Below are 14,594 nucleotides of genomic sequence, written 5' to 3' on the forward strand. Positions count from 1 at the left end.
TTTCACTTTCACAGTTTAGAAAGAACTTTCCCATGTATTATCTGATTCCCACCACTGAGAAGTTATATTGCCTCTTATACATGAAACTGGGGCTTCCCTGGTGGCTCAGATGGTAAAGAATCTGCCTGTCATGCAGGAGACCTAGGTTCGATCCCTGAGTCAGAAGATCCCCTGGAGAAGGGCATGGCAACCCACTCCAGTATTCTTGCCTGGAGAACTCCATGGACAGAGGAGCCTGGCGGGCTATAATCTCTGGGGTCACAAAGATTCAGACACAACTGGAGGACTAACACATACACAGGCAGGAAGCTGAAGTTCGTAAGTGACTTGCCCAAGATGACAGAACTACTGAATAACTAACCTGGAGCATAATCCTAAAGCTTTCGATTCTGAGTGTTCTCTCCATAGTACCACCCTTAATCCTCCAGAAACAGTTGAGCATATCTCTATGGAGGGGGGGGGGGGGGAACTTGACCAATCAGACATAATTTTATCACTAAATTTTAGAATCTAGGGTTATAAGTTGAATCTCTATTTTTACATGTGTTTATTCATATAAAATTATATTTATAACATAAATTTAAATGGTCCTACCTTTAAAATCTAATAGAGATACTAAGTTCTTTCATTCATTAATCAAATATTTATCTTATGATGCTCTAGACTTTGGTCGCTCAATACTAAAAAAGATAAATATTCTACCCTCTCAGGGATGTCTTCTGTCTGAAGGTAAAGATAATTAAGTAGAAAATTTAAACAAAGTAAAAGATGAAAATAGAGTGTGGTCATGCTGTGATGAGGTACCAGGTGCCAAGAGAACAGAGAAGTAAACTGATACCATACAGATCACACTGTTTGGCCTTTTCCTGAAGAAGAATAAGAAGCCATGGAAAAATCTTTAATAAAGATGAGCATGACCATTTTTAAAGTTTTATAAAGATCATTTTAACTACAGTATGCTATCTATCAATTGAAACAAGAAAGAATGATGACAGTTTCCGCCCCCATGCCATCTGAAGTGAATATATGCAACATTGAACAGTTTTTGATCATTACTTATATGCCATTATGACCAGAAAATTAGAAAAAAAAAAATTGTGGCCAAGCCATGCAGCATACAGGATTTTAGTTCCCTGACTAAGGACTGAACCTGTGTCCCATGCACTGAAAGCTTAGAGTCTTAACCACTGAACCACCAGGGAAGGCCCTCAAATAAAAGTGCATGTGTATATATGTGTATATATATGTGTGTGTGTGTGTGTGTGTGTGTGTATTCTTCTTTGGGGAACTATATATGCTTAATTCTGTTAACATTATCATTTTTGTTATTTTGTAAATTAAGGATTTGTTGTTGTTTTTGGTAGCTAGGTTATGTCCAACTCTTTGCAACGCCATGGACTATAGCCCCAGGCTCCTCTGTCCATGGAATTTCCCAGGCAAGAATACTGGGAGTGGGTTGCCATTTCTTTCTCCAAGGCAGCTTCCCAATCCATGGATAGAATTTGAGTCTCCTGCCTTGGCAGGCAGATTCTTTACCACTGAGCCACCAGGGAAGAGCCCCATATAAAGAATACTCATATGAAAATAATAAAATGATGAAGACTCATGTGAAAACACTAAAATGATGAATGCCAACATAAAAGTTATGCTGATACTAGGCCTTTAAAAAGATGCTTTAATATTAAAATATAAAGCCCAAGGTGATAAAAACAAAGGTATCATTTTATAACTAATAAAATTAGCTGTTGAGTAATGCTAAGTATTCTGCATAGATCACTTTATTTAATCCTCCCAAGTACCCCAAGAAATACACATTCCTCAAATGAGGAAACAAACTGAGAAATGAAGTAACTTCATTTCTTCCAAGGTGACACAACCAGTAAGTGCTGGAACCACGACGCAAACCATGGTCCATCTGGCACCAAAGCCCATACTTTTAAGTATTATGCCATACTGAAATTCAACTTACTGGGAAAGGATCACAGTATTTCTTTTTCCTGTAATTGTCCTTTTTTCTGTAATTTTCTGTAATTATACTTTACTTCTCCCCCTTAAACTTTTTAAATATACTTCAACAGGCATCTATTGATGAGACTCTCCCCTACTGCCACAAAAAGGTATTAAACTAAAATGGTGAATTTATGTTGCCACCTTTCAGATAAGTCATTCTTTCAGCTTTTCTATAGAATTACTGAAGAGAAAATGAGAAAAGTATATGCTTAAAATAGTAACAAATAGAAAAGACAGCAAACTGCATCTTCAGCGGAATACTAAAAAATGCCTTGTTCCAGTTGTAACACACTAGGGGAAAAAAAGATGAAAAAAAAAAAAAAGAAAAAACTTGGAGCTTAAATTGTGGGGAAAATGTATGGCCAGACTTAATGCAGATCAAAATACTGCAATCATTTAGTAAATATTGAATGGTTTAAATTAGTAACATTGAAAGAGAAGAAATAACTCATAAGAACATCATCCTAGTCTATCAAAAAGTAGAAAGCATATTGTGGCACTTCTTTGCTGTAACCAGATGTGTACCTGCCACATCTGGGCAGGCTTATTCCAGGAGCTGACCAGGAGCTGGACTCAGACAACTGATGGAAAGAGATTCTGACTCTGAACACAGTTTTCCTCTTCCTTGTAACAAAAAGAAAAGGTATCCTGCTAAGCATCTGTCAGTCAGTTCAGTTGCTCAGTTGTGTCCAACTCTTTGCACAACTCTTTGCAATCCCATGAATCACAGCACGCCAGGCCTCCCTGTCCATCACTGACTCCTGGAGTTTACCCAAACTCATGCCCATCGAGTCAGTGATGCCATCCAGCCATCTCATCCTCTGTCGTTCCCTTCTCCTCTGGCCCCCAATCCCTCCCAGCATCAGGATCTTTTCAAATGAGTCAGCTCTTTGCAGGAGGTGGCCAAAGTATTGGAGTTTCAGCTTCAGCATCAGTCCTTCCAATGAACACCCAGGACTGATCTCCTTTAGGATGGACTGGTTGGATCTCCTTGCAGTCCAAGGGACTCTCAAGAGTCTTCTCCAACACCACAGGTCAAAAGCATCAATTCTTCGGCACTCCGCTTTCTTCACAGTCCAATTCTCACATCCATAATGGCCACTGGAAAAACCATAGCCTTGACTAGACAGACCTTTGTTGGCAAAGTAATGTCTCTGCTTCTGAATATGCTATCTAGGTTGGTCATAACTTTCCTTCCAAGGAGTAAGCGTCTTTTAATTTCATGGCTGCAATCACCATCTGCAGTGATTTTGGAGCCCCCTCCCCCACCCCCCGCCAAAAATTAAGTCTGTCACTGTCTCCCCATCTATTTCCCATGAAGTGATGGGACGAGATGCCATGATCTTAGTTTTCTGAATGTTGAGCTTTAAGTCAACTTCTTCACTTTCCTCTTTCACTTTCATCAAGAGGCTTTTTAGTTCCTCTTCACTTTCTGCCATAAGGGTGGTGTCATCTGCATACCTGAGGTTATTGATATTTCTCCCGGCAATCTTGATTCCAGCTTGTGCTTCTTCAGCCCAGAGTATCTCATGATGTACTCTCCATGTAAGTTAAATAAGCAGGGTGACAATATACAGCCTTGACATACTCCTTTTCCTATTTGGAACCAGTCTGTTGTTCCATGTCCAGTTCTAACTGTTGCTTCCTGACCTGCATATAGGTTCCTCAAGAGGCAAGTCAGGTGGTCTGGTATTCTCATCTCTTTCAGAATTTTCCACAGTTTATTGTGATCCACACAGTCAAAAGCTTTGGCATAGTCAATAAAGCAGAAATAGATGTTTTTCTGGAACTCTCTTGCTTTTTCTATGATCCAGCAGATGTTGGCAATTTGATCTCGGGTTCCTCTGCCTTTTCTAAAACCAGCTTGAACATCTGGAAGTTCACGCTTCACATATTGCTGAAGCCTGGCTTGGAGAATTTTGAGCATTACTTTACTAGCGTGTGAGATGAGTGCAATTGTGCAGTGGTTTGAGCATTCTTTGGCATTGCCTTTCTTTGGGATTGGAATGAAAACTGACCTTTTCCAGTCCTGTGGCCACTGCTGAGTTTTCCAAATTTGCTGGCACTTTCACAGGATCATCTTTCAGGATTTGAAATAGCTCAACTGGAATTCCATCACCCCCACTAGCTTTGTTCATAGTGATGCTTTCTAAGGCCCACTTGACTTCACATTCCAGGATGTCTGGCTCTAGGTGAGTGATCACAGCATCGTGATTATCTGGGTCGTGAAGATCTTTCTTGTACAGTTCTTCTGTGTATTCTTGCCACCTCTTCTTAATATCTTCTGCTTCTGTTAGGCCCATACCATTTCTGTCCTTTATCGAGCCCATCTTTGCATGAAATGTTCCCTTGGTATCTCTAATTTTCTTGAAGAGATCTCTAGTCTTTCCCATTCTGTTGTTTTCCTCTATTTCTTTGCATTGATCACTGAGGAAGGCTTTCTTATCTCTTCTTGCTATTCTTTGGAACTCTGCATTCAGATGCTTATATCTTTCCTTTTCTCCTTCTAGAATGTTGATGTTCACTCTTGCCATCTCCTGTTTGACCACTTCCAATTTGCCTTGATTCATGGACCTAACATTCCAGGTTCCTATGCAATATTGCTCTTTACAGCATTGGACCTTGCGTCTATCACCAGTCACATCCACAACTGGGTATTGTTTTTCGCTTCTCTTCTTTTCACAGCTATTTGTAAGGCCTCCTCAGACAGCCATTTTGCTTTTTTGCATTTCTTTTCCATGGGGATGGTCTTGATCCCTGTCTCCTGTACAATGTCACGAACCTCAGTCCATAGTTCATCAGGCACTCTATCAGATCTAGTCCCTTAAATCTATTTCTCATTTCCACTGTATAATCATAAGGGATTTGATTTAGGTCATACCTGAATGGTCTAGTGGTTTTCCCTACTTTCCTTAATTTGAGTCTGAATTTGGCAATAAGGAGTTCATGATCTAAGCAACAGTCAGCTCCCAGTCTTGTTTTTGCAGACTGTATAGAGCTTCTCCATCTTTGGCTGCAAAGAATATAATCAATCTGATTTCAGTATTGACCATCTGGTGATGTCCATGTGTAGAGTTTTCTCTTGTGTTGTTGGAAGAGGGTATTTGCTATGATCAGTGTGTTCTCTTGGCAAAACTCTATTAGCCTTTGCCCTGCTTCATTCCATATTCCAAGGCCAAATTTGCCTATTACTCCAGGTGTTTCTTGACTTCCTACTTTTGTATTCCAGTCCCCTATAATGAAAAGGACATCTTTTTTGGGTGTTAGTTCTAAAAGGTCTTCTAGGTCTTCATAGAACAGTTCAACTTCAGCTTCTTCAGAGTTACTGTTTGGGGCATAGGCTTGGATTACCGTGATATTGAATGGTTTGCCTTGGAAATGAACAGAGGAGCTACCCCACATCTGAGGTCAGGGGCGACAGCTGAGAGGAGCAACTCCATGTCCAAGGAGTGGCAGCTGTGCAGGCACATGAAGGCCGAGAGGAGCTACTCCATGTTCAAGGTCAGGATGGGCGACTCGCCCAAGGTAAGGAGCAACAGCTGCGCTTTGCTGGAGCAGCTGTGAAGAGACACCCCAGGTCCAAGGTAAGAGAAACCCAAGTAAGATGGTAGGTGTTGCGAGAGACATCAGAGGGCAGACACACTGAAACCATAATCACAGAAAACTAGCCAATCTGATCACATAGGCCACAGCCTTGTCTAACTCAATGAAACTAAGCCATGCCATGGGGGGCCACCCAAGGTGGACGGGTCATGGTGGAGAGGTCTGACAGAATGTGGTCCACTGGAGAAGGGAATGGCAAACCACTTCAGTATTCTTGCCTTGAGAACCCCATGAACAGTATGAAAAGGCAAAATGATAGGATACTGAAAGAGGAACTCCCCAGGTTGGTAGGTGCCCAATATGCTACAGGGGATCAGTGGAAAAATAACTTCAGAAAGAATGAAGGGATGAAGCCAAAGCAAAAACAATACCCAGTTGTGGATGTGACTGGTGATAGAAGCAAGGTCCGATGCTGTAAAGAACAATATTGCATACGAACCTGGAATGTTAGGTCCATGAATCAAGGCAAATTGGAAGTGGTCAAACAGGAGAAGGCAAGAGTGAACATCAACATTCTAGAAATCAATGAACTAAAATGGACTGGAATGGGTGAATTTAACTCAGATGACCATTATATCTACTACCGTGAGCAGGAATCCCTTAGAAGAAATGGAGTAGCCATCATGGTCAATAAGAGAGTCCAAAATGCAGTACTTGGATGCAATTCAAAAAAGCATCTGTAGCACTTCCCTATTCTCAAAACAATTTTCACATGGGCTAGGTATCTTTATTTGATTATCTCAAGAATCCTAAGAGTTGAGTATTACTATGTGTGTGTTCAGTTGCTCAGTCATGTCTGACTTTGCGACCCCATGAACTGCAGCTCCCCAGGCTCCTCTGTCCATGGAATTTTCCAGGCAAAAACACTGGAGTGAGCTGCCATTTCCTTTTTCAGGGGATCGTCCCAACCCAGTGATCAAATCCATGTTGCTTGCATCTCTGCATTGACAGACAGAGTCTTTACCACTGCATCATCTGGGAAGCCCCTTGGGTATTATTTGTGGCAGTTATAACTTAAGATGAGAAGTTTGAAGCTCAACCTGTTGATTTTTAGATAACATATCCAGCTGATGGAAAAGGTAGGATTCCATCCCAGGGCTCTCCACTCCCAGGGCTCTCCTCCACTCCCAGGGCTCTCCTCCCCTGCACCATGACACCATTCAGTGGATCTAAGAACACCGCACTCATACAGTGCAAAGAACAATGGATAAACTTCCTGTCCTAATTCTATCACTAACTTTATTTTATAAAAATAAAGTTCATATACATTATCTTATTTGATGAGGAAAAGAAACAATGTATTACTAATGTTGTTTCAGAAAAGGAAACTGAAGTTCAGAAAGATTATATGATTTTCACAAGGTCACCTGGTGGCACTGTCATAAGAAGGCATGTGAAGAAGCACACATGGGAGATTGGTACTTTGAGATCTTAGTTTTTTCTCTCTCTACATGTTCCCATTTCCTTTCTTTTCCTTCAAGCTGGTAACTGATTTTTTATTGTATTGCCTCAGGAGAGGTATGTACTAGGACAGAAAATTGAAGGAATTTTAGTTATTCCAGTTTTGCTTTCCAAAAGCCTAAACCCTCTGAATAAAAGAGTTTGTTTCAAAGATCAAAGAGAGATTCTCAGGTACATGCAGAGAGAGGAACATCTTCCAGCCCCTCCCCAGTCTAGGAAAAGATTTTCTCAGCTGAAAACTAAGAGAAGTTTTTGGAACCCAAGGCCGCAGGTGTCTAGGCTATTTCCTGGCAGCACTGCCTGAGAGGCAGAAAGACCCCAGAGAGGAAAAGCAACATTATGCAGCTAGGCAAACAGAAACACAGAAATTCTGTGGGGGCTGGGGAGGGGTGGGGAATGTTAAATCCATGTCTTGGAAGTAGCAATTGTAGCTAGACAAGAAAGAACTATCTAGACAAAACAACTCATGACTCAGAGGTAAACTGTTACACTCAGATGATCAATGACCAGAGTAGACCCCGTGCCAGATGGAGCCCTACCATAACCCCAGGAAAGACAGAAAACCTCAAAATGGATTGGAGTGATTCTGCCCATAACTTAGGAATTACAAGTCAGAAACAAAGCTGAACTGTGGAAAATGAAGATATTTCTTACACACCTAAATCTACAGAATAAGAGTCCTGGTCAATGATTATCTAATCTTGTCCCTTCTTCTGGAAGCCAGGTCTTCTGAGCCAGGTCTAGGTTTCTCCCACATCACTGCAACTGATGATGATGGAGGACATGGTTCAAAGAAATGAACATGAAACACAACACTGAAATTGCCTCTTTCCCTATCTGTCCCCTAATAAATTTTAAGCATCATAAAGTCAGACTGAATACTGTTTGCCACTGCAAAACATACACCTAGCACAGTGCCTGTGCCTATTAACAGGCACTCAATAAATCTCCGTTGAATGGATAAATGATTGAATAATTAAATGGAAGGAAAGCTATTTCCTTAAATATGTACACAAGTTTACCTTCTAAAATAAATTTTTAGTTTATTATCTATATGGAATTTTAAATAGAACACGACTTAACAGGCTTATTTCAGGTCTCACCACACATTTAATGAGAAAGATGTCACAGCTCTTCAAAATGACAGATACTCTACAGACCCCTCAGAGCCTTGTGCTAACAGACCTAGGGCCTTAATGGCTGGTAAGATGTGCCATCAGGAGAAATAAGATACACAATCTTACTCATAATCTTTGGAAGTTTTAACTTAATAATTTATTTTCACAGGATTTTCTACTTTATAATACATCATTTCCACTTGAATCTTCAATCCTAAAACAAATGAGGTCAGGAGAAATGTTTCATAATGGAGGTGACTGGGCCATAATTCTTGAAATAGCTTTGAAAAACTAAAAACTAAACCTATGCAGAAAGCTTACTACCTGGAATTCAGAATGACTGCGGTAAAACTCATGATCCTTTGCTGACAAAGCAACCTACATTGAGGATACAGAGCCCTCGTGCCTTGACTGCTACAAATTCCTGAGCAGGAATTATAGCTGGGGGACACGTCCTCTTGCCCCAGTTTAAAAAAAAAAAAAAAAAGATTTTATGCACCTCAGCATTATACTAAAAACATATCTGTTTTGTAGCCACTTGTGTGGCTACATGGTAAATATTAAGAAATAAGAGAATATAATGAGAGTATATAATTAAGAAAGAGGAAAGAACATTCTTACAGTTTACGGAATGTATTGTTATAGAAGAGTGAGGAATTAATTGTTTGGCAAAGGCATAAATGAGTGAAACATGTGAATTCAATGTTTTAAAAGTCCAATATTTTGTGTACATCTTCTCATTGACTAGACTTTTCTATCCAAAGATGTAACCAATCAAAGGCCTAAAAGAAAGATCAAATATTCTATCATGAATGGAGCACTTGGACAGTTTCCCAAAAACCTAACAGTTCAAATAGTGTATATTATCAATTTATTAGCATATCATTTGCAACTTTCCCTATACATAAGAACTACAAAATAAATTCAATTAACAATAATTTTAGAATGATGCCTACTGTTTGCTTCATAACATACTCTCAATGAGTACTTTAATACAAAGAATATTCTTCTATTTTTCTCTCCAGAATGATCTCTTATCATTCCAAGATGCCTCCTGGATTGATAATTATTTTCCAACATCAGGAGTCTGTGGCTTCATGACTTTTAATAACTCTTTTAACCAAGGTCAAGATGACCCTTTTGAAGGATTTCAAATTTAAGAAAATCTTTAGGAAGTTATCTTATTTTAATTTACAGAAATTACAAAAGTCTGAAAACTGCCTTTTCCCATCCCTCTCTGGGAAGATTTGGGGCTTAATTCTTGAATTCTACTAGCTTGGAAAAAGAAAAAACAAGTTTTTCTGAAATGGAATAAATCATCTGGATAATAACCCTGGTATGGCAAACACAAAAATCCAAACAAAAACTTGGTGAAGTATATACAAAAGGGATAAAATAGCTACTCACAGCCAATAAATTTAGTTACATATTTTCCCCTTTTTAGAGAATCAAATGAAATTATTTTAATAATTGAAGAAAAGCTAGAGATAGAAAAAGAGTATGCCCATATTATCATTGTTGTTTAGTTGCTAAGTCATGTCCAACTCTTTTGCGACCCCATGGACTGTAGCCCACCAGGCTCCTCTGTCCATGGGCTTTCCCAGGCAAGAATCCTGGAGTGGGTTGTCATTTCCTTCTCCAAGGGATATTCCTGACCCAGGGATCAAACCCCCGTCTCTGGCATTGGCAGGCAGATTCTTTACCACTGAACTACCAGGGAAGTCCATACCCAGATAATGAAAGGCAAATATAAAATAGTGAGATCCTACAAAAACAAAGTTAAGCCACAAAGTGCAGGAAACAAGTAAGAAAACTTTAACTAAGGAAACAATAAACTTAAGAGTTATAAGTTTCCTTCCCAGGAGGAGGGGAAAGAAGAAAAACAGAAATGACACTTTTATGAAGTATACAGTCAACCAATAGGAAAGAGTGTAAGCCCAGGAAACAACAATCTCAATTTCAAGAATGATACATGGCATGCTACATGGCAATATCATCTCTGGGGATTCCAATTACACAACATTCTTCAACTTCCTTTAAAAAGAACAATCTCTAAACAATGAGTTATGAAAATGATCATGTTTAAGTTTCATTAGATAGTATACATACTCCATTACATCACTAAGAACAGTTGCAAAAGAAGAAGTCAAAGGAAATAAAATGTCACGTATATTAATAACATCAGATAGACTTCTATACCAATTTAAAAGAAGCACAGAATAGCACAATATTTTAAAAACAGAGAAATGAAATAAGCATCGGTCTCAAAGTATTAAAAGCACTGATTTTTCCCCCACGTTTAATGACAATAAAGGGAACAAAAATATTGCTCAAAAAATGCACTGCAATGTACTAAAAAATTCTGTTGAAACATATGTTATCATTAAAAAAGCAGCTTTCTGCAAAAAGCACAGGGGATAACACAGCTATCATTAACTTTTATTTCTTGCATCAATCTAACGTGAAATCAGATCAATTCATAAGTCTTGCTGAAATAGCCCCTTACTATACATCATGATCTTGCATCATATCAGAGAATGCTGATACAACTTATCTTGGATCAACCCTGAATTTTCAGAATTTAAAACAGGTCAAAGATATCAAAAAGGCTTAGCTGGGAGCAAATCAAATTACTACTATAGAAAAAAGAATTCTGAATGAAAAGCAACTGTTGGGAGAAAAATATCTCTGAAGAAGAAATGACATGTTCTGTTGATAAAACTGAAATCTATAAAAATGTGAAGCAAGTGAGTGGAAGATGTAGTTAAGTAATGTCATAAAACAAACTAGCAGTGAATATAGGGATTTGAGATACAGTAGCTTTGGCTTATCTAAGAACAGTCAAGAATAGCAGCTAGAAATGTACTTAGGGGCTTCCCTGGTGGCCCAGGAGTTAAGAATGCTTCTACTGCAGGGGCATGGGTCCAATCCCTGGTCAGGGAACAGCAAAAAAAGAAAAGAAAAATGTACTTAGTGAGATGTCACACCCATTCCCACTTCCCACCATGGTTCACGTTACCAATCAGAGAAACCACTCTCTACTTTCACAATAACATACAAAATGTTTCACAAGCGAGAAATCTGTCTTATGAAATTTTCTTATTGTAGTGAGAATATATTCAACAATGTATAAACATGGTTCTATGAGGATAGTTATTGCTTAAAATTACATGAAGCCAACTCTTCCATCCTAGCTACATGCAACAACAATGAAGAAAGAAAAAAAGATTTAAGATGACAGAGGACTGTGCTCCCTGCAGAATAAATCTAGGTTATACTTTCAAGTATTTGTTTTACGTATGTTATAGAACAGTACAGACAGTAAGCTTAGCTAATTAAAAATATAATGTACATGTCGCAACTTGTTTGGTTAGTGGTCTATAATATTTAAAATATATATCTTAGTACTAACAGTTTTAAGAGAAGAGAAAGGGAGGAAAGAAGAGAGGAGGAGGAAGGAAATAAATTATTTCTCCTAAAGTACAGTTTTCAATAATGTATCAGCAATTTTTATAACTTCTTTTAAAGGTAGGAACTTTTAACAACCTCAGTCTGCTGGGTTTAGACCTTAAGTTCACCCTGATTAGTTAAGTTTTACCTAGAACATCAGTGCCCTTCTTCATCTCTCTTCCCAGATACCTTTTCACCCCCTCATTCTCCACACACACACCACACACGCACACATACATACCACACATACACACCACACACACACACACAGTGTTTAATTCAATTACTAGTTTAAAACAAATCCAAAAGGAATACTAACTACAGAACAATAAATGGTAGAAAGAATAAAAATACCCTGCATGCCAAATAAGTCAAAGAGACATACCATTTATTGGCTATATTTCCCAAACCATCCTTGTTCCAAATAAACCAATGATGTTAGGTCTGGGCAAAAGTAGCTCCAAAACTTCATGGAGAGTTTATTTCTCTCAGTAATTATGGAGGAGAGCAGGAGGAGGAAACAAGCCCAGTCTTAAAATCCCAGTGTACTAGATGTCTAGGTGTTTCACAGGTATTATATATCATTACCCATCTCCAGAAGATGACACCAGTTGGATAAAGACTCTGATTGTAAGTTTCCTCAGTGCACCTTCCAAATCCACAGGTATGATTAAGCATCATACAGAGCCAGGTTGTACCTTAACCTTCATCCTAAGCTTTAGTTTTAGACTGCAGGAACTCCCATAACCGGTCAACATTTGGATCTACACTAGTCTACTACAGTGGAGTTCAAAAGTGTTGATACAAATTTTAGTTTAAAACTCTTTAAAAAAAAATAAACTATTTTATAATCGATTTGGTCTTCTATACCACATTAAAAAAAAAAAAAAAAACTAGGTTCACAAGGATCCTTAGAAATAAGGTTCACCTGGGGTAGATCTAGGCTAAAGAGAATCCCAAGGTGTATATATGATACTTCACTAACTCACCAGATCTTGATCAACTGGTGGGGGAGGAGTCCAGTGTTTACCTCATTTGGGAAATTTGCCAGTAATGTTATTGGATAATGTATACACAGCAGTTACCAAAGTTGTGATTTACCACAAAAGGGAAGACTTACACCAGAGTAAATCCAAACATAAAATCTATTCTTAATCAAAAGATAATCTACAATTGTGTACACTGCAAGCAACTTTGTTACCTTTTACAACTATGTAATTCACTTGATAAATATTTAAGCCATAAAGAAGAGCTGCACTGTGCATGTTTCTTTTTTAAAGACCATGTAAAAGTCATCTTTAACAAGCTAAGAAAACAAGTGAAAGAAAGTCCCAAACTATGGTATCAAATTTACGCTCATTACAAAATGGTGATTTAGACCTCCTGATTTGGAAACCACAAATGTCTATAATTAAATAGGACAGCCCTACGTGACTTTCTTTTAGCAAAACAGTATTACTGAATGATGCACCACAGAAAAGACATTATTATAAGAACTACACCCCAAGCAAAACTTTACTCTCAAATGGAATACAATTTAAACTGCAAATACCAGAACCAAGAAAAAGGACAAACATATACAGGAAACCTCATAGCCCACCTTTCTTCCTGACTGGCATTCTTGGGTCTTTCCAATGCCACAGGATTCAAGAGCTCTTTTCAGGTCTCAACTTGATCCAGCTGGATGGAGGCCAAGGGCCAGGTAACTGTTGCAAACCTCTTGGTTGTTTGAAATCCAGGCAGTCTTCTCTTCCAAATAAAGAAAAAATGATGTATTTTATCCCACAAACTTTGACAGTGCCCAAGGAGTTTAAAGAAAAACAGCTTTTGCGTTTTTCAAGTTTTTCAATGCTTCTAAAATAGTTATTCTGCTTAAAAAGAAAATTATTATAAGCATAGAAAACATTATTAAAACTCCTCTTTAGGCAGCAATATCTCTGGAGTTCAATGACTAACTCAATTAAGGCACAAAACAAATTTACACAGCTGTCTCATTACTCAACACATGATCAAAGATGAACTGGTTGATGATAAAGACCCTCAAATTCTTTAGAGAAAAATTTAAAACCCTCACCTCTCCAAAATACTTTTTAAAACCTCTTTAATGGTCTCTAAAAAAGGTGGGGTGAGTTTGGACAGTTTTCTGGGGGTAGAACCCAGACTGAAAGGCCCTTTTCTATTTACTGGACCCGAAGTTCCGGATCTCACCCCCTCAGTGAGACAGGATCCAGCTTGCTGTCACTTTCATTTTTTTTTTTTTTCTTCTGTGCTCTCCAAGCCCCTCAGGCTTGATCCTTAATGCCCCTCTGATTCTGATCCTCCCATGTATTAACCGAGAGGATTGGAAAGAAGGAAAGCAATCCCTTGGCATGGAGACATTAAAGTGACAGTGCTACTCAATGGGCACTTGATGCAGGATGAGTTGGCGAAGATTTCTTCACAGTGGAGTCAGTCAAATCATGCCATCTCTTCGCATCCAGGCAGCTCCCTATCCGGCGAGGAAAAAACACTGAGACTGCTCGAGACAAGTCAGACCTTCCCCCAAAGGTGTTTTCTGAGACGCTGTAGTAGTATTAGGCATGTGAGCATAAGCTGGGCAAACGGTTCGCGGTTTCCTAAATGGGAGAGAGTTCGGCTGCGTGGCTTCCACATCCACCCTTTTTCTCTCAGTCTCTCTCTCCAAACTACCCACCTTCCTTTCGCAGAAAAGACCAGGAATCCCTCAGCTACCGCCGGCCACCCCTCTGCCCACACCCCATTCTTAGAGAGATGAGCACAGAAACGTCCCGCACCCCTCCACGCGATGAAGTGTTTCCTCAGGCAGGAGAAACAGCAACACTAGAAATTATATAACTCGCGATTCTGGCTTCTCTAAGACGCGGAGACGGGAGGGTCGGGGGTTGCTGGTCTGGGAGACACTGCCGGGCACTGAACGTGCACAAAAGGGGGCTA

General features: G+C 39.1%; 1 protein-coding gene across 19 annotated transcripts in view; it reads right to left on the reverse strand.

The window, feature by feature from the left end:
- The window catches only part of LOC129652658 (disks large 1 tumor suppressor protein-like), a 690,295-nt gene extending 675,845 nt beyond the window's left edge, over positions 1-14,450 (reverse strand). For 17 of the 19 annotated variants that reach the window (XR_008714656.1, XR_008714659.1, XR_008714665.1 and 14 more), the window contains exon 1: positions 13,243-14,450. Coding sequence is in view for 9 of the 19 variants with exons in the window: in XM_055581513.1 (XP_055437488.1) it covers positions 13,243-13,261 (19 nt within the window). In the remaining 10 variants the exon portion in view is untranslated. Of the gene's footprint in view, positions 1-12,230; positions 12,499-13,242 lie in introns of those variants that run through there. The other 2 variants (XM_055581514.1, XM_055581515.1) reach the window with 2 other exon arrangements.
- Positions 14,451-14,594: the final 144 nt, after the last annotated feature.

Source organism: Bubalus kerabau, chromosome 5 (assembly GCF_029407905.1).
Source record: "Bubalus kerabau isolate K-KA32 ecotype Philippines breed swamp buffalo chromosome 5, PCC_UOA_SB_1v2, whole genome shotgun sequence".
Taxonomy (NCBI): Eukaryota; Metazoa; Chordata; class Mammalia; order Artiodactyla; family Bovidae; genus Bubalus; species Bubalus kerabau.